This window comes from Mustela erminea, chromosome 7 (assembly GCF_009829155.1).
Source record: "Mustela erminea isolate mMusErm1 chromosome 7, mMusErm1.Pri, whole genome shotgun sequence".
In the NCBI taxonomy this organism is placed as follows: domain Eukaryota; kingdom Metazoa; phylum Chordata; class Mammalia; order Carnivora; family Mustelidae; genus Mustela; species Mustela erminea.
Window position 1 is genome coordinate 16,733,113 of NC_045620.1, and position 26,491 is coordinate 16,759,603.

General features: G+C 45.1%; 1 protein-coding gene across 13 annotated transcripts in view; it reads left to right on the forward strand.

Annotated features, from left to right (window-relative positions):
- The window catches only part of PTPRT (protein tyrosine phosphatase receptor type T), a 1,064,037-nt gene that overhangs the window by 266,810 nt on the left and 770,736 nt on the right, over window positions 1–26,491 (forward strand). For all 13 annotated transcript variants that reach the window (XM_032350627.1, XM_032350634.1, XM_032350629.1 and 10 more), the window contains exon 2: window positions 1,512–1,637. In XM_032350627.1, coding sequence (XP_032206518.1) covers window positions 1,512–1,637 — 126 coding nt within the window. The remainder of the gene's footprint in view (window positions 1–1,511; window positions 1,638–26,491) is intronic.

Sequence of the window (26,491 nt, forward strand, 5' to 3'; positions counted from 1 at the left end):
GACTAAGTTATTGAATACACTCCACTCAAGCCCAAAGCCCTGTATTAACAAAGTAGATCCAGCTTTCCTTAACCCAGCCAAGACTCCAAATTGGGGTGCTAAGGGCCAGCTCTGCCGCTTTCTCATTCACAGCAAGGAGGAAAAGTGGAGAAAGCCTTTGGAGCCTTTGACAATGTAGGTTTTTTTTTTTTTTTTTTAAAGTGGTGTTGTGACTGTCTTCCATATTATACCTGTCAACGGGACTTCCACCCCACTAAGCAGAGGACATCCCAGGCCTGGGTGCAGAGAAGGGCTTTCGTCCTTGACAGCTGGTGGAGAAGGTGGTGTGATGTTAGGGGAGGCTGTAGACACAGGCTGCGGCTAGTGAGGGATGGCTTCTGCATGTGGATCAGAACCACGTGTGCCTGGGTGATGGGGAAGCAGGAGTGTGGAAAGGAGGGAGATGGTGTTGTGATGAGACCTGAGCAGCAAGGAGATGGGGAGGCAGTGGCAGAGCTGGATTGGGTGTGAAACTGGGCCTGGGAGACGAGTCCAGAAGCTGCCGTAGAATGTGTGTCCCGCCAGCTCACCCTGGGTGTGCTTCCTCCCCCTCGGACCCCTCCTGCTGGGTCTGCCAGAGCCCTGATCAGTCCTCATTCAGGATGTCACGGCCCCTGTTTCTCTAGGCCAATCAGCATTTCCTCCTTGGAGCCCTGGTTCTGTGCCCTGCATCTTTGTCAGCATCACGTGGAGGGGACCTCCGGCCCCCTGAGCATATGCTTAATAAATCCTTGTCGGAATTGAATTGATACAACTTCCTATTAAAATGGTGGATGACTTTAAGCACTGTGAACGTTGGCTTTACTATCTTCCCAGTGCACGATTGTCTGATTCTTCCACAAATTTGATTTTTATGCCATGAAACAGGAGTTTTCACCAACTGCTCTCATAGGGCAGGGGACAGATGTGGAGGATTTATTCTGTGCCACTTACTCTTGGCTTTGTTACTCCATGTCATCCTCATGGTGTTTCTGTCCAGTGGCTCTTTCCCTCCATGTCACAGGTGAGGAGACTGGGATGCGCGTGGGCTGCCGCTGGCCCACATCTGCACGGCTGAGATCTGAGGCTGGTCTGGCCGGGCTCTGGAGCTGGTGTTCTCTCTGCTGTCCCCAGGGTCTCTCCCTGTGGCAGGAAGCAATCACAGAGGCATGCCCTGGCATTCATTTTTCCTGCTTAGAATGAGACATCGCTGTTTACTTTCTCAGGAAGGAAGATTGAAATCAATGTAACTGGCCTTATTAACTTTTTTAAATGGGGGGGGGTGTGTGCCTGCAGATACCAGCACCTTTCTCGAGAGCACCAAAGCAAATATAAAAATCCAATTTGCTTGCCTTTTTTTTTTCTTTGTTTTTTTTTAAATCTCCTCCGGAGTTTAACATTCAGAGCTGTAAATGAAGAGCTGATGAGACGGGGGTAACGAACCAAGTCTCAGACACAAGGATGTATTTACCCATATCTCTTTTTGTCTGTAGGCGGCTGTTCCTTTGATGAGCACTACAGCAACTGTGGTTATAGCGTGGCCCTGGGGACCAATGGATTTACGTGGGAGCAGATTAACACGTGGGAGAAACCAATGCTGGACCCAGCGGTGCCCACAGGTACGTGAGCCACGGGGTTGGAGGCTGTGTTGACGATGACTCACTTTTGGGATGACTTATGGGGACAGACTTTCTTAGGGATCGGGGGGTCTGAGAGGGCGATACACTGTTTCATTGGTAGTACGTTTCTCATCCCCAGGGGTATTCAAACCAAGGCTGAGTGAATTCTTAAGGTAGGGGGTAGGACTCACATGTCACAGGGATTCAGGAACCTTTAACATTTCTTTTAGTTCAAGATCCTAAGACTTAGGTACAAGTTAGGGCGTCCCTGGGTTTTGCTTGGGAACCTAAGAGTAGTTGATTTTGTGGGAGAGAAATTCTGAAGAATGAGGACGCAGGACACATAGCTTGTATATATCTAGGGAAACTGGCCCAGTCAGAATATTGCTCACAAAGTTAATGTTCTGACATCCCGAATGCCCAGCTTATCCTTGACCAGCGGAGCTAAAGGGCTAATGTACTTTCCTGATGGATAGCTTCTTGCGGCAGGCATATGAGAGTGACGGCTGATGTATTCTAGGGGAGATATGCTGGGAGAGGAACGCTCAGAGTACATTTGGGGTGGGTTAGGCTTGGGTGAGCGGACTCTTGGAAAGGCTTACCTAGGGACCTGAGCTGGGAAGTGTTGCCACTCTGGGAACACGAGGGTCACCTCTTTGAATGTGTGATCCCAGGGTCATCGGTAAAGATGTCAGGTTATTGGAGAAGCAGTGTCATGTCTGTGGTTCCTCCCTGCCCAAGGGCTCCCTCTAACCCACGTTTGTCTTATTTTTAACCCAAGATCTTCTGGCACTCTTCCTTACTTTGGCCGCTAAATATGGGAGATCTCAGACTTGTTCTATACTGTTTGCATGTGTATTAAGTTCTGCAGAGAAACAGAATGACTAGGACATAGAGAGAGATACATTTAAGAGCAGATTTAGTACGGGCATTGGTTCAGACTGCTGAGCAGTGCCGTGCTCTGTGGTCTGCGAGCTGGAGAACCAGGAAAACTGGTGGTTTAATTTGGTCTGAGTCTGAAGGCCTGAGAATCCAGGGCTGATGGTATACAACTGATAGAAGTTCGAAATCCCAAGAATCAGGAACACTGATGTTTGAGGATGGGAGGAGATGGGTGCCCTTAGCTCAAGGAGAGAGAACGAATTCACCCTACCTTCCCCTTTTTGTTCTGTTTGGGCCCACAAGGGAGTGGATGATGCCTCCTGAGTTGGGGAGGGCCTGCCTTATTCAGTTTGCCGATTCAAATGCTAATCTATTCTGGAAATCCCTCCTGGACACTCCCAGAAATAATGTTCTAGCAGCAATTTGGGCATCTCATAGCCCAGGGAAGTTGACATACAAGAGTAACCATCACACTCTGGCTGGCCTTCCCCCGCTCCTGTGCCTTCATTTGCCATCAGACCTCTTGTATGAACTCTAGACCTACACCTGTACTGCCTGGCTGCCGCGTCTTCTTGCCATGCTCTGGGGAGGGGGTCGAACAGGAGGCCACTAAGCTGGAGACAGAGAAGGTGCTCCGGAATGTGCAGGTAAGGGTGTGGCCTGCGTGGCCTCAGTGACTGTGAGTTTGGCTCCAAAGCAGGTTACTGGATGGTTCTGTATAGTTCAAGTTAAAGGTGTAAATTGTGTAAATTTTTTATGAATATAGATACCAGCCCTAGGTGAAGTAAATCAGTGTGACGGTACAGAATTGAGCTTTGCATATCTGGTAGGATCTTGCTTGGCTGTGAGCAGAGTCGCCAACCACGACACATGCCCCGTCGTAAGGTGACCGTGGGACAACCTGTATGCCTGTCGCCCCATCGTCATTTTTAACACGGCTGACTTTATTCTCAGAAGTGTCTTGGTTTAGATGATAGAATCGCTCATTCTGTTAGGGACCCACAGAAACCAGAACACTCTGCTGAAATGTACCACATGCTCCGTTTTGCCTGGCCATCTTTGTGGTTGGCGGGATACCTCCAGATCTTCTGGTATGTGCATGTGTTTTGCATGCACACATAATTTCTTCCTGCCTCTCCTTAGCCCACCTGTAGGGTCTTGTAGGCTCTTCAAACTCAACAGCTCTAGCACTGAGCTCCTGATTCCCATCTCCCACTCCCTGTGCGCTTGCTTTGCCACATTCCTTGTCAGGAAAGACCACTCTCCGTAGAACCTTCTACTCCACCTCATTCCCTTGTTCTACCCTTTTGTGTCTCAGCATCATCACGGTTTTCTTGCGATAGCATTTCTGAGATACTTCGGCTTAGCTCCGTTCTTTCTGCTAATACTCCCATTGCATCCGACAGTTTTTCTCAACAAGCATGTCACAACAATGCACGTCACAGTGGATGTTGTTCGTTCTGTGTATGTTTTATCCCCAGATGAGACATTCTTTGTGCCTGGGGACCATGACATTCCTGTCCATAGCTTTATCTTAGTGCTTCATACAGTGCATCCTACCTGTTATGAACAAAATAACATTTCTTTGAATGGATGCATGGATGGATGGCCAAATAGCCTTTATCAAGTGTATTTTGCCTTTTTTTTTTATTTCCTTTTTTTAATTTAAAGATTTTGTTTGTTCTCTGTTCCTTATTATTTCTTTTTTGAATTGAGGTACAGTTGACATACAATGTTATATTAATTGTGGGTATGCTACGTTGTGACTGAACAAGTCTGTATGCTCTGCTCTGCTCACCCCAAGTGTAGCCATCATCTGTCTCCGTACACTGCTCTTATAACACCATTAATACTCCCCGTGCTGTGCCTTTCATCCTCGTGAGCCGGTCTCATTCCATAACTGGAATTCCGTATCCCCCACACCCCCTTCACCCGTTTTGCGCATGCCCCTATTTTCCTTCCCCCTGGCAACCATCAGTTTATTCTCTGGACTTACGGATTTGATTCTGCTGTTTGTCTCTTCATTTGTTTTTTCGACTCCATGTGTAACTGATGTCAGATGATATTTGTCTTTCTCGGACTGATTTCACTATCGAGTGTTTCTTTAAATGGAGAAATGAATGATAAACTGCTGGCAATGCCTCTGGGCCCTCTATTACCTGATGAAATTTTCATCTTTCATCATTCAAGGCGAATTCATTCAAGATGCATTTTTCATCTTTCCTATAATCTTTCCATTTTACAGATCGGGAAACCAAGGGTCTGAAAAGCTGAGAGACATTGCTTTTCCCACCGTGCCAATCTCTCTTCCCAAAGGAGTGACTCCTGCTTCTAATCTTGATGTTCTCAGCCCCTCATTATGGCAGAGCGTCATTTCATAAATATTGGATTGTGCTAATACAATCTTCTGAGCTTTTCTAAATAAAGGCATTTGATAATGATCACTGAAATTATTCTGTCATGATGCGCCGGTGGATTTCCATGGCTCTGTGTGCTTCTTAAGCAGAGAGGCATGAAAGTGAATTTGGATTAGGCAAATTGTTTGTTCTTCTCCTGGGCAAAAACTGAAATCTTACTTTCCTTCTGTATAACCAGCAGTTTCCATCCTTTGGAAGTCTGGTTCGAGTCTGTTTTTTCAGATGTTCCACAACCTTTGACGGATCCCCTTCTGTGTGACAGACCGTGCTGGGGTATGGATGGATCACACACTGTCATTCTGGCACTTAGTCCCTCTGCTGGCTTCTCCTGGCACATGGGTCGAAATCTGAACTCCTTGCTACAGCCTGCATGATCTAGTGTCCTCTCCAAGGCCTTTTTCTTCTCTGAATGCCCCCAGACACACTGGCTCCTGTCGGTTCCTTGGAGACTGAACAACTGCTGCATCCTTTCCTGGCTCAGGACATTTGCACATGCTGTTCTCTTTCACTGGAATGGTCTTCTTCGCTTTCTGCTTGGCCAGTTTCTTCAGGCCTCAGCTCAAATGACTCCTCAGGGGGATGGTCCCTTGCCAGTCTGTGTAAAGAAGGAGCCCCTCCTTGTTCTTCCCATAGTATTTTATTCTTGGCTTTCAAAGTTCTTGACGTAAACATGTTTCCAGACCAGCTTATCCATTCCTGTGCTATAGATCAGTGACTCTGAACCCTTAACCCCACTGCCTCAGTTTCCTCTTCTTTAGCATGGGAACCAGTAGGAGAGTTAAACAGAATGATGCCTTTGTGAGTGTGAAGTGTCTGCACATAGTAAGTTTTCATCGGTCCTGGTTGCCCGGTGTTCGGTTCTGGTTCTTACAGTCTCTGGAACTGTAGGTCTAAGTTCTCCTTAGAGAACCTGCCCCTTCCTTCAAGTTCTCCTGACCCCAGATGCTGTTTTACCCCAGTGCACTACCCAGCAGGTGGTCTACACAGGTCCTGAGGGACCAGAGAGGCACCCAGGGTACTTGCTGCCCCAAGGACTTGCACACCTCCTCTGTCTGAGGGTAGATAGTTAATTCAGTGCTGCACACAGTCACTCTCAGAGTCTTTTCCTCATCCCTTTCCGTGGGCAGAGCCCTTGGCCTGGCATTTCAGGCCTCAAAGCTGGTTTGGCCCTGACCTCATCTTCACTGGGGCTCCCCCAGAGGTGTGGGGGCTGCTGCACCCACAGAGCCTCCCTGGAAACCTAGGTCTGGTCCCTGGCACTTCCTGCAGGTATCTCTGGTTTCTAGCTCTGTCTTCCCCAGCCTTGGCATAGTGTCCACGTGTCCACCCCGGGAGACAGCCCGAGGCCCAGTTGGGGTAGGGGGCTCCTTGGGAGCTGGAGGGAGATTCAGGACTGTAAGTGTCCTTTCGAAAGGGCTGAAGCCAGAGGCAATGGGGCTTGGGAGGCGTCCCTCAATTTCTTTTGCTCATAGGCTGTTTGGGTGTCGGTATGAGGTAAGGCTGACTCTCAGGCTGAAAACCCACGTGTGCTAGAAATGCTGCCTTTGTATCAACTTATATGTCCCCCTTCCGTAGGGGTTTGCAGATGTCCTGGGGACTTTAACAGGCCAGGCTGTTGTGGTTTCCTCTTAGAAGCCCACTGTCCCATTCCCATGGTCCCTTTGGGTCTAGTAATTCTCCTGCTGCTCTCCAGGCTTGGGTCCCTTGTGTGGGTCCAGCCAGCCCAGGGGCATCACCGAGCATCCTTTCAAGAGCTGGTGCCACAGAGCAGTATGAGACCAGCGGGACCCATCCCTCACCCTCCCCACTGTGGAAGAGTCTCTTCTCACTTTGGAAACCCCAAAGGCACGACTTTGTTGGCCTGACCCTTGTTGAACGCCTCATCTCTTGAGTATGTGTAAGCATTCAAACAAGAGAGGAAAGAAGGAGCCCTTGACTTCAGGCTCCTCCTTCTCTGCATCTTGCACAGATTTCTAGAGCAGAGACATGCCAAGATCCTCGTTAGTTGTCTGACTGGAAGGGGCAGATGTTAAGAAACATCAGAGAAAACACACACAAGCATTCGCACAGATGGGTGTACTGCAACCAGTTGGCCTGCCGCAGAGGCGGGTGCGGTCTCCAGGTTGTGGTGCTGTTTCCCTTTATGCCACTGGTCCCGGGCGGCCCTCACACAGTAGGCTTGGTGGAGGGAGAGAGACACAGACACAGGGGGGAGGTGGCCCCGTGAAGACAGAGGCAGAGATCGGAGTCATGCGTCTATAGGCCACGGAATGCCTCAGACTACCAGCAGACACCAGAAGCCTCCTTCCCTGGAGCCTTCGGAGAGAACAGATCCCTGCCAGCCCCTTGATTTCAGACTTGTCGACCCCTGTTTCTCCAAGAGGATACGTTTCTGTTGTCTTAAGCTGCCCAGTTCGTGGCAATTTGTTATGGCAGCCCTAGGATACTGTTCCTGGGGCCGTCACATACCTGTATCCTGATCCCATCACCTTGTCGACAGTAGGACTCACAGAGTGCTGAAGGGTTGGAGCCTCTCCTTCCCTTGAAGAGAGCTGACATTCTTCTCTGTGTTGATTCTAACCAAGAATTCGATTAGATGAAATGTATAGGAAAATCCTTCATGGGCCACCAACCTGTGAGTTCAGGGATCGTGTCTCCTCTTTCATTGGAGAAAACTAAGCCCCAGAAGGATAAAGCGATTGGTCCAACCTCATGCAAGTTTTGTATGAAAGAGGAGTGAGGCTTCAAATCCAGGGTAAACATATGTTGTATATATGGCAGTGTCCCCAACTAAACATCTTTTCAAGTTGTTTCTGTTTAAAGTCGTGATCTGTGATTGCGAAAATAGTGTATATTCATTGTAAAGAATGATCACAGTAGAGGTAGCGATGAGGCACAAAGTAAAAGCCATATAGGCACACACACTTACATAAATCTATATTTTTCTCCTTCCTGCTATTTTTAAGCCTTTCCCCATGTCCTTAAATATTCCTCAAAAGCATACTTTCTAAAGGCTTCATAGTTTTCCATTACAGGGATGTTTCTTGATTTATTCAAGCACGCTATAGTGTTGCATATTTAAGTTCTTTGCAGAGTTACCCACTCCTGAATCACGTTGCAGCGAATGTTCTCATACATATATCTCCGTGCTCCTCTCGCGCGGAAGTGCTCCCATTCGCCTTCATATGTATGGATTTCTGTAGTCCCTGGTGTACCATGCACAGAGTGACTGTGTATTACTTTTGACATCTGAGAGAAGAATATCATCTGTGTGTCAAACATGGAGTCCTGGATACTTAGCTATGAATTCATGTAGGCAACCTCCGTGGTACGTTCTGAAGCCATCGACACAAGTCAGGAGATGGTCACGGTCCCCTGGAGTGCGCCGTGTTCCAGCCCTTCAGGCACTGGTTGGAGACGTTCTGAGGGTTAGCAGGAATGATGCTCAAAATAGTAATCAGCCAGAGAGCCGTCCAGGCGCTGACAGGGCAAGGTGGACATCGGCTGTAAGAGCAGATTGGGCTCCCCAGTGCTTCTTTGCCGGATAATGAGCTGCTTTGTTGTCTGCTGTTCACCTAGCTTCTGTTCTCCTGGGAGGTGGGGCAGGTGGACGTTTGCCCCCGCAAACATTTGAATTATTCTTGTTAATAATTGAACTTTCTCATGATCGGATCCTGGCATCTGTCTCCAGCCTCAGCCTCCCCGTCTGCCCTCTCTGCTTCCCATTCTCCTTCTATATAATCATGTGAGGGAGGCCTTTGTGTTCTTGTTTTGGGAGTCCAGCCTCCAATTCTCCCTGATTTTGAGAATCTCCCACTATGGGGCATCTTGGTGTGGAATGTGGAACTTGCTGGAAGGTGAAGTTGCCAGGAATTTACTGCACCTGGCAGCCTGGGTGTGGTTGGACATGCGGTCTGGAGGCAACCTGTTGCCCATTCCTGCCCAGGACTTTCCATCTAGGGAGAACAGGCCAGAGGCCAGAAGCCTGTGCCGTGGGGTGTCCAGTGATAGGCGTGTTGTCTGAGCCACAAGAGATACAGAATGAAGTTGGCACACTGCCTTCTTCTTGGTTCCCTAGAACTCCCTTAATTTTTGCTTATTTTTCAAGGCTATCTCTAGCTTCCTGTTCATGATGAGCCTCCCAGTCTTCTTCTAGAACATTCCATTTTGGGAAAGATTGTCTTAGTTAACTTTTCTTGTTTTCAGCCCCATACCTTGCAGGTCACACCATCATGCCTTTGGTTAGAAAGGCGTTTCCCTCTCTAAAATGCTGAACATGGTGAGTGCTGTGAAATGTGTAAGCCTGACGATTCACAGACCTGTACCCCTGGGGCAAATGATACATTTTATGTTAATAAAAATAAATAAAAACAACAACAACAAATGCTAAACAGATTTCACCTCCTCCAGGAGGGCCTCCCTGATTCTACCCACACGGAATAGCCTCTTCTCTGTCCTCCTGTGGCCGAGTTTTTACGCCGGTGATTCCTCCCTGAAGCTTTGAGCTCCTTGAGGGCCTGGGCTGCTTCTCAGTGCTGCCTTCTCTGTGTTCTGCATGGGGCTTGACACAGGGAACGTGATCCATTTACAGACTAAATTATCATTAGGGGTAAGCGTTGGGAAAGTCGAGAGCAAGCGGCTGTCAGGGAAGTTTTGGGAGAGCCCTGGATGGGCTGCTGCTGCTTTCTCTGGCATGTTCGCGGTGCTTGGAGCATCTGCAGCTTTCCCATCTGGAGTGCCGCCTCTCAGCCTGGGGAGGCTGCCATCATGATGGGCCGTTTGGTCCCAGGGTCTGGCTTGTTGAGCCTCTTTTGCTCTAGAGTTGATCCTTGGGGCAAATGAAAGGATCTTGGGGATTATCCCTTCCTTCACTCTGGGGCCTGGCAGAGACCCAGGAGTGTACAGATCTGCTTGTGGCACATGTAAGAGGCTCCCCATTGTGTGGGGGAGTATGATATGTCCCCAAACCGCCCTACTGTTTCTTTAATGCAGTGCTTACATTGCAACGATCGGGAAGTGGAGGCCTTTAACCATCCTTAATCACTTCTGATATTATTATTGATTGGCTTAAAGCTGTGAGCTCTTAAGTTCCCATTTAGCCACTGTTAAGTCAATACATTTTTTCTTCCCTATTTAATGATAAATATTATACATTCATTTTTAAAGAAATGCTGAGCCTATCCATATACGTTAACTCTCTCTGTCACCATCTCCATTCCCTCAAATATCACGATTAACAGGTCGATGTGTATCGAGAAAGAGAAGGAAGAGGAGGAGGGGAGAGGCGGGGAGGGAGGGAGGGAGTATATGGATGTGGTATTAGTCATGACGGTAGGAGGGAAGCCGTATTTATGTGGTGCTTCTGATGTGGCAGGTACTATCCTAAGTATCTTAAATGTATTCCTTAATCCACTAAGAGTGCTCTGATGCAAATACTATGATCTGTATGTTACAGATTAGGGAGCTGGTGTCACAAAAAGCTTCTGTGACTTGCGCAAGGTCATAGTTAGCCTGTGGTGGAGCCAGGATTTGCCTGCAGGCAGTCTGTGCCCATAGTCCCTACTCTGGACCACCTCACTCTAGTGCCAACCATGAATCAGGTTGTGGTTCCCAACAGCTGTGTCATTACCTTCATAGCACCCGCTTGGATCTAGCGTTCACCTGCCAGGGCTGCATGGTCTTTCGCCAGAGGGAGGCACCATGTTTGTTTAACATCCAGGAAATGGCAGTGGGAGAAGAAAAGGAAAAGCCAAAATGTACCCACATGTCCACATAAAAGACAAGATCTTTGTCTCCAGACAGCTCTTGGAAAAGTTCTTATAGGGCATTTTTATATTATGGGACGGTCTTTTGTGTACTTTGGAACCATAAAATTAATTAGGGAAACTACATTAACCTATAGTGACCCCAATCAGGGCGAGTTTGGGATGTTTACAGTGATAACAGAATTGCTAGGGGCAAAACAGACAAGAAAATTGAAGACAGGCTTAGTGTATTATTCTGCAGGATATGAGCACATGAGAACAAGTGATAAGCATGGCTTGGAAAAGCAGCAGAAGGGATCTTTTTGATGATGAAAATATACATGGGTTAGTAACTGGGAAAATAGTCCTGTTCTAATATCCACATGGATGCTCGCCCTGATACCCAGCTTTCTGTGATATCCAACCTCAATTCAAAAGTCAGCAAAACATAAAGACAACCTACCGAATGGGAGAAGATATTTGCAAATGATCCTATCTGGTAAGGGGTTAATAGCCAAAATACATAAAGAACTTATACCTCAACACCAGAAAAGCCAAATAATTTAATTAAAAAATGGGCAGAGAACTTGAATAGACATTCTTCCACAGATGACCTACAGCTGACCAATAGACACATGAGAAAATGCTTGAACTCACTAATCATCCGGGAAATACAAATTCAAGCCACAGTGAGAAACTTCTTTACATTGGTCAGAATGGCTAAAATCAAAACCACAAGAAATAATGTGTTGGCAAGGACGTGGAGACAATAGGAACCTTTAGGCACTGTTAGTGGGAATGCAAATCGGTGCAGCCATTGTGGAAAACAGTATGGAGCCTCAGAAAGTTAAAAATAGAATTACATGATCCAGTAATGCCACTACTGGATATTTACCCAAAGAAAACAAAAGCACTAATTCAAAAAGATACAGGAACCTCCTTACTGTAGCAGTATTTACAATAGTCAAGATATGGAAACAACTCAAGTGTCCATCAGTACGGGAATGGATAAGGAAAGTGTGTGTACACACACACATACACACATACACGCTCACATTGAACTATTACTCAGCCATAAAAAAGAAGGAAGGCTTGCCATTTGTAACAACATGGGTGGAACTTGGGGATGTTGTGCTAAGTGAATAAGTCACAGAAAGACAAATATTCTATGATTTCACTCAGATGGAATTAAGCAACAATAACAACAAAAATGAACAAAGGAAAACACAAACAAAAAACCAGATTCTTAAAAACAGAGAAGAAACTGGGAGTTGCTGGGGGCAGGGGGGTGGGAGAGTGGATGAAATAAAGGAGATTAGAATACGCTTATCATGATAGAAATGTATAGAATTGTTGGGTCACTATATTGTACACCTGAGACCGTTATAACATGGTATGTTAATTATACTAAAATAAAAAAAAATTCCAAAGCATTGTGAACTTGTACTTCTAAACAAAATACCTGAACTATGTTTTCTGGACTATAAAAAATGTAATACATCTATGGTATATGTACACAATGGAATACTATGCAGCCATCAAAAGAAATGAAATCTTGCCATTTGTGACAACGTGGATGGAACTAGAGGGTATCATGCTTAGCGAATAAGTCAAGCGGAGAAAGACAACTATCATAGGATCTCCCTGATATGAGGAAGTGGTGATGCAACATGGGGGGGTTAAGGGGGTAGGAGAAGAATAAATGAAACAAGATGGGATTGGGAGGGAGACAAACCATAAGTGACTCTTAATCTCACAAAACAATCTGAGGGTTGCTGGGGGGAGGGGAGTTGGGAGAAGGTGGGGGGGTTATGGACATTGGGGAGGGTATGTGCTATGGTGAGTGCTGTGAAGTGTGTAAACCTGGCGATTCACAGATCTGTACCCCTGGGGATAAAAATATATTATATGTTGATAAAAAATAAAAAATTAAAATAAAATAAAATAAAATAAAAGTATTATGGATTGAAAAAGAAATTCAGTAGTATTCAAAACCAACTTATTTCATCCATTGTCCTAAAATATTGTCTTAACTATCTAGCAGAACATCTTTGAAATATAAAATATCACTGGGGACTTGATGTTTCAACAGTGGCAAATTCCTCATAATGATATATTAATATTCTGATAAATAAAAGTGAGTTGTAGTAAAAAAAAATGTAATATATCTAAATGTTATAATCAGAGATAAAGGTGATGTATATAGGTGTCCTTCAGTCTAAGAAGTGCTTGTTCCAAGGACAAACCCAGATTCCGGTGGTGCAGGTGACAAATGCAAGGGAGAATATGTGGGAATGGATCATAAACCACTATTTCGTGACTGAACACACTTACTGGGTGGTGTTCTAGTTCTACTAATTCTAGCCCTACTAGTGGCTGTTACTTTTTTTTTTTTTTTTTTTTTAACCAGTTTAATACTTGTACAGAGTGGTACTATGAACTATCCTTATTTTACACACGAGGAAACTGAGGCTTAGAATGTGGAGTAACTCACCCAAAAGTTAGTCGTAAATGGAGGAGCTGAGATCTGAACCCAGGCACTCATTCTCCAGAGTCTGTGCTCTGAACCGCTCTGTTTATAACACAGTATACCATTTTACGACATGATTTTAAGTATGTGTCCTAACATCATATCCCAGACATCTTAAGTAGACATCTGACTGATTCACCTATATGCTGAATATTTCATGTATTAAAAAAGCCTGAAAACTTTTTGTAGGGTCTTCAGCCTCGGAAATAAGGGAAATGTCCTACTTTTGGGCATTGGGGATTGACCATCCTATGAGTTTGTTGAATGGAGTAAGCCATCATTGGCCACCTCAATGCAGACAGAGTAAGCCTGTGGATTGTTCTGGATAATTTGTCACAGACCTCAATCTGGAAAGCAGAGGTGACTTGCACCATGACTTTCAGTGTTTTGCTGCGTCTACTTCAGCTCCTCCTGAGACCAACAGGCCAAGAGGAAGATACTGCCCAGAATCCCCACAATCCTAGTGATGCCAGCTCAGTGGAGAGGGTGAGGTTTCCATGGACTGTTCGTCTGGTTTAGCTGCTGTTCTGGGGTTGGGCTCCTCCAAGCGAACACCTTGTTGAGTATATGGATTGTCTTGTCCTTAGGAAAAGGATTTTCTTTATGCTTTGAATACTACAGTAATTTGGATTATACTTACACATTATGAGAGGTTTGATAAGAAAAGTATGGTTTAGCAAAAATATGGTTTATTCAATTCAGTGCAAATAAGATGGCTCTTGTGTGACTCCATAAAATAGGGTCCAATAATCTGGAAAATCCCAAGAACCCATTGTATTCCCATTTGGGAAAGTCCCAGAACAGTCGTGTCCAGCATGGTGGCCACTGGACACATGAGGCTATTGGGCGCTTTACATGTGGCTACTTCTATACGTGTAAAATGCACCCCAGATTTTTGAAGACTTCGTATGAAAAAAAGAATGTCAAGCATCAATTAATGCTTTATATATTGGTTGTCTGTCAAAATGATTATATCTTAGATATTATAGATTATATGTTAGATATATCTTAGATTATACTTTAGATCTATATCATTATATGTAGATTATATTTATTTGTATCTTAGATTATATTTTAGATATATTTTAGCTATAACTAAGATTATATCTTTGGTAAAATCATTAAGATTTAATCACCTTTCCTTTTTTTTTTTTTAATCTTTTAAAATGTGGCTACTAGAAAATTAGAAATTAACCTGTGTGGCTCACATTATGTTTCTATTGTCTACCACCATCCTAGATTGTCAGATTTTTATTGTGTTGGTTGTACCAGTTAGGAATGTCTCTTTCATAATAATAGTTAGCATTTACTGAGCACTTACTATGTGCCAGGCACTTTAAATGTCTTTACTCCTGAATGGTTAACAACAGACCAATGTGCTCCCTATTTTGCTTATGGGGAAACTGAGGCACAAAGAGATTAAGTTGCTCCTAGTCACAGAGGTACTAAGTGGCAGAGAGTGGACTGGAATGAAATCAAGCCCAGTTCAGTGTCTCACAGTGATGCTCTCAGGCTTTCCACCTTTTGACACATGGGCATGGGACTGTGTTCACTTGACCCTTTGAACCTCAGTTTCCCTGGTGAGGAGGAAGTTGGAACATCTCTGAGGCCCCTCCTGTGCTGCTCTTCCTGTGGTTTCTTTGTGCTGCTGCGGGAGCCATGGGAAAAAGGTGGGGCTGGGGTAGACACTCTGTCTTCTACCAGGCTGTTCAGTTAGCCTGGCCCTCCTTACCTGGTGGGGAGGGAGACAGTCCTCAGTGTCTGTCCCAGCTCTGCCACTAATCTGGGACTTGGCAGGTCAGCTCCTTTTCTCTGTGCTTCCCTGCATCTTTTTCTGTGAAATAAGTAATAAGTAAGGAATCCTGGATTTTGGTCCTTGCTCTGCCATGAACATGCTCTATGGCCTTGGACCAAGCATCATCCCTTCCTAGGTCTTATTTACCTTATACATAAAATCAGGGGTTAATTTCTTCTGACTCTGGTGTCTTTGATTTGTAATTTATGATTCAAGAAGGAAAGGATACTTTTTAAAAGATTTTATTTATTTGAGAGCGAGAGTGAGAGAAAGAGTGAGCGTGAGCAGGGAGAGAAACAGGCAGAGGGAGAAGCAGGCTTTCCATTGAGCAGGAGCCCGACTTGGGGCTCGATCCCAGGACCCTGGAATCATGACCTGAGCTGAAGGCAGGCGCTTCACTGACTGAGCCACTCAGACACCCCAAAAAGGATACATTTTTAAAGGGAGAAATTTAGTGACACATTTATAAAATACAACGTCTGTAAAAAATCCTTTGGTCTTATCCCCTCATCTGTCTGTCTGTCTTTCTGTCAATCATGGTAGCTGGAAGGAATCAGCTTGACAGGGGAGTTTGTCTTCATGAGTGTGCACAGATGGGCAGAGGAAGATAAACCTCCCTGTCAACCTTCCTCCGTTCTCAGAGCTGCAGTGATCTACCCCAACCCTTAAGATCTTGTGTTACACATCTTCAGATTTTATTTTCCTGTGGTCGCCAATCAGTGAAACATTTGGTCACTTTAGAGAAATTTCCCCATTCTCTAAGAAAAGACTTGCTCTCCTCCTGCATCACGCCCAGTCCGTACAGTGTTGCCGCTATGCTCTGTGCTGATACATGCTGCTTCAGTTTTGGAAAGCAACCCTTACTGTAGCAAGTTGGTTTTTTTTTTTTTAAATATTTTATTTTTATTTATTTGACACAGAGAGATCACAAGTAGGCAGAGAGGCAGGCAGAGAGAGGAAGGGAAGCAGGCTGCCTGCTGAGCAAAGAGCCCGATGCGGGGCTCGATCCCATGACCCTGAGATCATGACCTGAGCTGAAAGCAGAGGCTTTAACCCACTGAGCCACTCAGGCGCCCCAGCAAGCTAGTTTTTAAACTTTGCTAGAATCTGCCAGGGTCTTTTAAAAATGCGTCCTCTCCCAAGCGTTGTGTTCCTCATCAAGAAAGCCAGGGTATATTTTCTCAGAATTCTCAAAGCATTACTTGTCACTAGTGAAGCAATTAAAAAAACTACGGATGAACAAAAAGCCTGTATTCTTTGTTAAGAGTCCTGAGAGTTCCTATGGTCAAAATAAGATTTAGAGCTTCTAGAAACCTTCTCAGCTATAGCTGCTATCACGGACTGGCATGAGGAATCTGTCATTTGGGGTTTAAGTAAGAATGCAGAAACCGCTCTAGGTATTTGAATCAGGAAGGTATTTAATGTAGGGCGTTAGAGGCCTAAACCTTTGGAAACCCATATAGGGTTAAGTGACTTTGAACAAGGGTGCTAGGACCACACAGTGAGGAAAGAATGGTCTCTTCAACAGGTTGTATTGGGAAAACCAGAGGGAAGGACACAGTTGGACTCTTATACCATACCATCCACAAAAATAAACTCAAAATGGATTAAAGACCTCAACCTAAGACTGAAACTATGAAAGTCGTAGGAGAAAACAAGAAAAAAGCTTCATGATGGATTTGGCAGTGATTTTTTTAGATAAGACAACAAAAGCAGAGACAAAACAAAAATAGACAAGTGGGACTACATCCAACTTCAAAACTGCGAATCCAAGGAAATAGAGTGAAAAGGCAACCTGTAGAAAGGGTGAAAAGTACTTGCAAATCATGCACCTGTGAAAGGGTTAATATCCTGACTGTATAAAGAACTCTTAAAACTCAACAGCAAAATACCCAAATAACTGGGTTAAAAAAAATGGGTAAAAGGGCACCTGGGTGGCTCAGTGGGTTAAAGCGTCTGCCTTCGGCTCAGGTCATGATCCCAAGGTCCTGGGATTGAGCCCCACATTGGGCTCTCTGCTCGGCAGTGAGCCTGCTTCCCCCCGCCCCCCGCCCCACCTGCCTCTCTGCCTGCTTGTGATCTCTGTCTGTCAAATAAATAAATAAAATCTTTAAAAAAAAAAGGGCAAAGGACTTGAGTAGACATTTCTGCAAAGAAGTTATAAAATAGCCAGCAAGCATATGAGAAGGTGTTCAACATCACTAATCATTAGGGAAATGCAAGTCAAACTAACTGAGCTATTGCCCAGCATACAATAGGATGGTAGTAGTAGTAACAACGGGAATAATCAAGAGAAAATAATAGACACTGGGGAAGATTCCAGAAAGTCAGAACTCTTGTGCTTTGTTGGTGGGGATATAACACGATGGAGTCACTATGGAAGACTGTATGAAGTTTCGTCAAAAAATTAAAGATCACTATATGATCTAGCAATTCTACCCAAAGCAGGATCTCCAAGAGGGACACACAGCCATGTTCCTTGCGGCAGCATTCATGATAATGAAGGAGTGGAAGCAACCAAATGTCCCATCCACAGATGAACGGAATAAAGACGATTTGGTCTAGACACACAATGGAATAATACTCAGCCTTAAAAAAGAAAAGACTGTCATATGCTACAATGTGGAGGAAACTTGTCGGCTTTAGAATCCTGATTTTAAGACTTTATGTTAAATTTTTAGACTGTGCAAAATGGAAAATGGTAACAGAAAGGTTGTTTGCTTAGATGGAAAGGCTACTTTCCTGCAATTGAAAGGAAACTTCTAGAACCACGGTCCTTGGTTCTCTGTGTAGCTGACTTTTGGAAAGGCTGCTGGAAGCTTATACACGTACAGAGTTCATGGACACTACAGCCCAGAAGGACATGCGTGGAGGACCTGGAACAAAGCTATTTAGTTTCTCTCTGTCTCAGGGTTTTCTTTAACCTACTGCCGAAAGGTAATGTGATTGGAGGATGTGGAGATTAAATGAGATAATATGAGAACATGGGACAAAATGCTTGGTGCATGGGCACGTGGTAGGTCCTCTACAACGTCCGCTTGCACCTCCTCCTTGTCCTGCTCAGCTGGGGCTCACTGTGGGGGTGCAGCGTTAACTTGTCTCTACTGAAGGGAAACTCTGAGGCCTTATCAGTCTGAATTATGTGTCTGTGTTTGTGTGTGAGACTAGGCAGTATGGCTGTGACCCTGGTCTTTCCCAGCTGGCCACCTTTGCAGACCTGAGCCCATTTATACTAAGAGCAGCTGTTGGAGGCCTTTTGTCCAGAGCTCATGTGGGACCCTTGTTGAGCCCTGGCCTGGGGTGGGACAGGAGGGCCAGACCCTGCTTGGGAAGGGGTTTTGACCGTAGGGAAGGGACAGGAACCAAGAGGAGGGGAGGCATCGCCTGGAGACAGGAGCACCTTGGCCAGGTGGCTGGAGGGACTTTTCTGAACCTACTCAAGCCCTGAGCCTTCAGATCCTGTGGTGACCCCCTAGCCCATCTTCCCCACCTCGGAGAGAGCTGGAGAGGTGGGGCTCGAACCCAGAAGATGCCTCGCTCTGTGGAAGAAGTCACCTGTGACTCAGAACTGAGGTTTTACATTGCTTACCCTGCCCCACTCAGATCCTTTAGGCAAACCCAGCTCTTGGCTTTTTTCTCTCTGGCTTGTTTGTTATCATCAGCGGATAGAAGAGGAGCTGGGTCTTGCCACCTGTGATATGTCTACTGCCTTCATCCTATTTAGGAAATGAGTTTAACAAATCTGGAAACTCTTAGGGTGGGGTCCTCTTGATCACTTATAAAATTAATCATTAATTCATAAGCAATTGTGCCTTCAAGTCAATGCCCCTGTGGGTTTTGCTTCTCTCTTCAAGGGGTAGAAAATACTGTGGAGGGTGATTCCCACACGCAAGGCCAAAATGTGCTTCCCCACTCTCACATGCAGATAGTCGCAGACAGAGCTAGCTGCACTCGGACATGGACGGGGCCCTTCAGTGGGGGTGTGAATCCCAAAAGTCAGCATCTGCAGCGTAGACTCTGGGAGTTAGAGCTCCTGGGAGTCCCAACGATGGCAAGCACTTTGGATTTACACGATTTCAAGATTGTGCCTACTTCTTTCTGTAGGACCCCAGGCCTTGCCGGAGCGTAGGCCCTGCCGCGTGTCGCTGGGGTTCCTAGCCCACCTGTGCGTGTTGGAGGCCTGGCTCTTGGCCAGCCCGTCCCCAGGGATGACTGAGGACCTCTCTTGGAATCTCAGTCTTTCTGTGTGTCACATGGGAATACATGGCTGCTGTCAAGATAGCGGAGGTGAACATACCTGGAGAACTCTGTGTAGTCCTCTGGGTTACTTGTCGCCACGGTCACTGTGCCCTTGACTGGCTGGGACCAGGCTTCCTGTCGCAAACACATGTAGTGTTCTCAGCTAGGAAGACCACCCCCCTACTTACTCAGCCAGCCCATCTGAGGGCGGATTAGAACTGTTGTGGCTGTAAACCCAGCCAATATGGGTTGTAATACAGTAAATTATCACTTGTTTTGCAGTCTCGACGAGAAAAATAAATGCAATTACACTCATGAATGTTGAAAAATGAAGCAAAGCAATGTGGATCGGCACATTCGAGGTGCTTTTCCAAATGAAAAGCTGTGTACAATGAATGCTAATGGGCTCCCTCTCTCCCACTCTCTAGCATATGGGTGTAAAGCGATCTTTCTGAATGAAAAAAGTAGCTGTGCCAAGTGCCCCAGGCACAGGAGAGGGCGCTGAATGGCCCCCACCAGAGGAGACCCAGCAAGCAGACCTCAGTTTCCTCTCCTGGCTGAGGACGCAGAATAGACCCAGTTTCCTAAAGCAGGTACTTGAGTGATCTCGGTGATGTCTGTCTACTTATGGAACCTGCCATGTCTTCTGTAGTTCTTCGGTCACTGTGCCCAGCAAGCATTCTCTGAGCACCTACTGTGTGCCGGGCGTGATGCTGATGGCAGTTGAAATGAATCTCATGTGCCCTGTCCCTCCTCCTCAACCTCCCCTGTTACCAAGGATGGATGGGCCCGAGGTAGCTCTATGGTGGCCACCAGCCACATGGGACGGTTAAGCCCTTGGAAGGTGGCCAATCCAACTTGAGATGTGCTTAAATGTAAAATGCACACTACCTCTCAAAAACTAAGAACAAGAAATATGTGAAATATCTTGTTAATTTTTTATATTATTCAGATGTTGAAAAGATAGTATTTTAGATATATTGGGTTAAGTAAACTACATTAAAATGAATTTCACTGATTTTACCATTTTAAAGATGGATACCAGAAAAAGGAAATCTACAAAAATGTGGTGTATACTGTAGTTCTGTTGCACGGCACTGATCTAGCCCCTGCCTACCTGTTTCTGCATGTTTTCTACCACACCCTCTGCCCCCTTGCTGGTAGCAGTCCTGCCAGTTCTTCAGCCACACCAAGTTCTTTCATGCCTCAGGGCCTTTGCACTTGCCATCATCCCTTCCCAGAAGATTCTTCTTCAGCTCTTTCTCTAGTGTCACCTTTTGCGAGAAATACTCTCTGACCATCCTTACTAAATATATCTCTTTTGTTACTTAGTAAAACACTTGTTCTTTTCTAACCACTATTGTAATATTTAACTATTTTTATTTGCGTATCTGTTTCTTCGTAGAATGTTAGGGCAGAGAGCTCATCCTTCTTGTTTTCTTTTCTTCTGTACTAATCTCAGTGCCTACCACAATAATTAGCAGGAAGTAGGCACTCAGTTTTTCTTCTTAATGAAGTGAATGTGTAAATGTCACAAAGGACAAAATATTTTGATCATACGGAGATGTTGAAAGACATTTGAAAACACTTAACGGCGTGTCCTAATTTATCAGTCAGTCAGAGAAGGTCTGGGTGAGAAGCATATGGTACATGAAGAGTTTAAGTGGAGAGAGTTTGATGAAATAGAGATGGGATCAGATTAAAGGCATTTTTAAGGGGTTGGGAATTACCCAAGGGCTGTCAACAGTAGGGAGCTGTTACTATGCCCAGGACTAAAGGGCAGTGGTAGGGAATGGTATTGTAAGATTGCCAGGCAGGCTGTAGAAGAACATAGCTCATTACTTCTACTCTCTGGTATTCCACCAGTCAAACTCAGCTGGAGAAAGCAGAGCATAAGGGAGGTTGGAAGATGTAGACCACAGAAGTCAGATTTTCAGAGAGCGGGGTGGGGATGGGTCTGGATTGGGGATGGGGTACACAGAGAAGAACCGTCATCCTCAAAGTCACGGAAGCTGTTTTCTCAGTGTGCTTGTGCATGTCTGCTCCAGACCAACAGCCTATATCCTAGAGATGCAAGGGTGCTAATGATCACTATGTTTAACATTCGCTAAGGGATTTCCAGTAACAGAATTGAAAGTATAATTATGGGAGAGGAAGAAATAAAGTCGTTATTTGCAGAAGATATTATAATCTCCTAAATACCAAGAGAAATAAGTGAAAAAATATCGGAACAGGTTAAGAGTCCAGCAAGGTGACTAGTTAGGGAATAAATATACAAAATCAACATTTTTCTAAATCCTAGCAATAGCCAGTTAGAAAGTATATTTTTAAAAGGCTTCATTCTGTAAAAGGAGCAAAAAAATATAAAAGGCTGAGGAATTAACTCAAGAGACACTATGAAAGACCTTTAGAAGGAAGCTGTAACGCAAAACTGAGAACATAAGTAATTGGGTGTATCTTATTCCTGGATGGGAAGATTTGATATTTTTAAAGCTTGTCAGTTTAATTTAAAACCTATAATGTGACTTAAAATAGAAATTTACAAGCAGCGTTGAAAAATTGTTTTAGAGTATAACTGGAAAAATGTCACAGATCGCAAAGCAGGTATCAAAAGAGAACGAAATGGTGGGGGAAGACTTCTAAGTTTTAGAAATAGACCCGGGAGTAAAAGCCATCCAATAACATACACCAGTCCGAGAAGAGACAGATAAATTCTGGGTCTGTGACCTATGACGTGACACTTGAGCTCTATACTGTCCATTTTTCCATCCATAAGTATGAGAAAATACACTTCCGTGATAAGGTAGCTATGAGGGTCATTTGGGAAGACTGGCCTAGAAAAGCCTTGGAGCTATGGAATCTTGGGAAGATGGTGTGCATTCTTGTTTAATCTGGGGCTCGGCACATTTTGCTGCCTTCCTCCCTACCCGAGGCCCTTGTACACTGTCTGCTGGGGCACTTTCACTTTCTATTTCAGCTCAAGGAGTAGTAAAGGAGAGAGCTTTGAATGTTTGCTGAGGATGGATGCTCAGCTTTTCCAGGACAGGACTTGTGCCAGTTTTGGGGGAGTGACAAACATCTTTCCTTGATCAAGTGTCAGTTAGGTTCCTCTAAACCTGCTTCTTGATTGGGCCTCAAATTTGCCTCCATATCCTAAAACTCCCATCCCCTATCTGGTCTTTGGCCTACTTAACCTGGTGGTAGCAAGATTCGCCCAGCCCTTGAGATTGGATCACTCTGGCTTGCCTTCAGCAAGATCCCTATTAAGTTAATTTACCAAGAATCCCCTATATCCTTGATGTCTCTTCTTAGATTTTTGTCATCCCCTGACCCCCTCACTCTGTTCCTTAGCCACAAATCCCCAGTTGTCTTTGCTATATTCAGAGTTGAACCTTTTCTCTCTCTCCGTTGCCATATCTCTATTACAATAGTCTCGATTAAATTCCTCCTTACCATTGTAACAAGTGTCAGAGTAATTCTTTCTTTAACAGTGGTTACCATGGTGAGTAAATCCCAGCCTGCCCAAGGGGAGTTTTGGGTTTAATGGATAGACAGATAGGCAGCTAACCCATGATCAGCAGCAAGGAAGAGAAGCTCACTCATTCATTCATTCAACAAACGTGAGGAAAACCGATGAGATATCAGATGCCGAGGCCAATGTGAATGAGATACTCCAGGTCCCACATTCATGAGGCCATGATCTAATGAGACAGATGATAAGAACAAACACAAACAGAAGAAGCACGGGAGGGTTGGTTGGTCAGTTTCCTTGTCCCTAGGGTTCTGCGGGGAGAGGGGGTTCAGGTGAACAGAAAAAGCTTCCTGCAGAAGATGACATCTGAGCTGGGTCTCTGTTGAGTTTAACCTATTGCTTGTGTCCACATGTTTCGAGCCTTTTAAGCACATTTATGAATAAGTATGACGTTGGGTGTCTCAGGATGTAGTCTATGATGTGCAGACTGTGGGAAGGAAGACAACTGAGGTTTCCAGAGGCAGCCCATCTGAGACGTGGACGGAGATTATCCTAATAGGATTTCACAAAGACCACTTAGCAGTCGCTGGGCTTGAGGGAAAATAGTTATGAGCTGAGGGTGGGGAAATAGCCAAGAATCTCATAACTCTGTGAAAGCTTGTAGAGAAAAGCTGACAGCCAACAGACAGAACAAGATGATGCTTGCAAAAAGGTTAGAAGAATAGACAAGGGGGGAGAAGTATACTGAGAGATACTAATGGAAGTGGAAGTGCATTATTATAATTTGGGAACTTGCATTAAGATAATTCCAGCTCTAAGAAGAAGAACTGGGATTTATTTACTATAGCACTTCACACTGTTGAGGAACTCCTGGGGGATGTGGGCAGTGGAAGGTCAGAACTGGCTGTGAAGAAAGCATGTGTGACTATCCAACACTGCGAGCAGAGGCAGGGTAGCTAGGCTAACCCCTCCTCTTACAAATGGGGAAAGACACACGGAGGAATGACATGACTTAGCCAAAGTTGCACAACATAGTGCTAGAGCTGAGAAATTGGAACCTTTATCAGTGCTGCTGGGAATGCAGAGTTTTGCAGTCGTGCCTTCAGAAACTGAGCATGGAGTTAGTGTGTGACCCAGCCCTTCTACTCCTAGGAGTATACCCAGGAGAACAGAAAACATCCTCAGATTTGATCCACAGTGTGTTTGCTGGCTACTAAGCCAGGGCTCATATGTTGCACCCTAGCTACTGCTTCTAACGTAGATTCTTTCTAACCCTCTTCTCCCTTCACAATCTCTCCTCTTTCCTATTTATAGATACTGGGGAGAGTTGGGATATAGGTTGTGGCTCTGCCATTTATTAAATATATGACCTTGGTTTTCACTGTCTTGTCCCTGATTGGGACTAGATGAGTGTCCTTCCACCCCACACCACCCCCCATAGTGTGTCCCTTCTTCACACACTGCCCCAGCATATGTGCAGGAACTGCGGGTCTGGTATCCATGAGGGGACAGTCCCCTACCAAACATGTAGACCTGGAGGTTGTCTGGAAACCGCTCATACCCAGTCTGGAAACAGCCTTCGTATTCTCTCACCTCTTCATTGCTTGTCTCCGAGAATTCTTGGGCTCTTCAATTTCCCTAGGATTCCAAAGCACTTGTTTATGTCTCCTGGAGCACCTCTTCTTCAAGAGAGAGGTTTTTTCTTTTGTAACCATTTTTTGCATATCAGACCTACATTGGGGTGACACAATATTCATTTAAGTCTTAGCCTGTTTTAGTTTTTTTTTTTTTTTTCTACTTGACTATATATATAAATGGGGCCAGTTTTACATGATAGTGTTAATTTGATCCAGATTGAGAATACCGAATTTTCTTTTGCTACTCTGTTGGGGCACAGTTTGACCCTTTCCCTTATGGGGGAGGAAATCAGTGGGGACTTGGGGGGGGGGCCTTATCTCTGGTCTTTGTCTCTCTCTGAAGTCTTACACTGGGTCTAGTTCTTCTGGGTTGTTAAGGGAGACTGTGTCTGGAGGGTGGTGGTGGTGGGGGGGGCCCTAAAGCTAATATTGCTTGTGAGTCAGGAGCAGCCTTTCTGTTTCATAAGCTTTTTTATTTGTTTGTTTGTTCTTGTTTTTCTAGGCTTATTCATTCTCTGTATTTGCCCGTTTGAGCCTTGATACAATATAACTGGTTTCTGCCTGACAGACCATTCTGGGGAGGGATTTAGGGAAAGATGTAAATCTTTAGTGGGGAAAACAAACTTTGCTTGGGATGGTTAGCATATATCCCACGGTCTGGCAATACTTCCCAACTGATTCCCTTCAAATTGGGAGCTATCCCTGAGCTTTTCTGTTGATCCAACATTTATTCCCTCCAACAGCCCTGTTCCATTCGGAAAGGGAAGATGGGCATGGATTCTTCTCCAGCATGACGTTAGGGCTCTCTCTCCGGATTGCAGCAGGAACAGTATGTTCTTTGCTCTTTTCCCTTCTTCTTATTCATTTCAGTCAACTTTGAAGATGGAGTTTCTGTGAAACAGTACTTAAGCCACCATATTTTCTGGAAGACCCAGCATTCTTTCCACGCTGCCATGCTGTGTGATTATAAATACATTCTTGCACAGCCGGGATGACATACTCTTATTAGAAAAGGTTTTCAATGACCGTTTCACCGAAATGGCCCATTTATATGTCAAGTACATTATCGGATATGTGTTTCTAGAAGAATAGAATAGCAACAAAAGACCAAGCTGTTGGCTGCCAGGAGGGGCTGCAGGGCCTTCCTGAAGCCCCTTCCCCCGCGTGTTTGTGTTTCATCGTTCATAGAAGGTCTCCATGGTATGCACCGAAACTGGGCATTGGGATTAGGTTTTCAGAAGCTAATGCCTTTGTTTTCAATTCAAGATCTTAATTTTATTGAAGGTGCTGCTGCTGTTGTTGGTACTGGTAGAAATGATCTAATTTAATTTAATTTAATTTGCTTCCTTGCAAAGAAGGCGATCTCTTGCCCAGTTGCTGCTCTGGGCAGAGAGGGAGCAAGCAGGCTTGGAGATAAGCTCTGAACTTGATCAGACCTCTCCAAGGTTTATGCTAATGAACAATGCTTAGAGAGTTCAGAAACTTTTTTTGCTTGAACTACCATGCTGCTTGCTAAGCAGCAAAATACCCTCCTGAGTCTCTGTCTGAGCGGCGGTGAGGGAGGGGGGTGGGTGGGGGAAGTTGGTGTGGGCAGATCCCTTCCGGCTGGTCTGTTGCTTTGCTTCAAGGTGTGGGGCTTGGGATGGATAGGAGGCACATGTCAGGTGGCAGCGTTAGGAATTCTGTCACTTGGTACCACGGGAAGCTTTGTGATGTGAATTCTGTGGGATGGTGGGTGTAGAAGGGCCAGGCGGTTCTTGATTAAACTCTGTTTTTCCTTGACCAGTTGGCTTCTTTTCGTGAGTTGTTCAAACTTTGCCGAGTCTTGGCTTCCTTCAGCCAAGTGCGAAGCTGGGTAGGTGCCTCCGAGATAGGGAGTCTCATTCCTATCTGTATTCTCAGCACCGAACGAGCCTGCCAGATAGCAGGCTTGATGGGTGTTTGCCAGATGAATGAAGAGATGAATGTATGAATGAATGAAAGGAAACAGAGGGGAGATGGAATGTCTCCATTGTGTCTCCAGCCAGATTCAATTCTCCGATGACCACTATCATTTGAGTATAAGAGGATTCAAAATCCTTCTGTGACCAAGGAGCTGTGACCAGTGATGGCACAGCATGCCTCCCCACCTCTCCTCT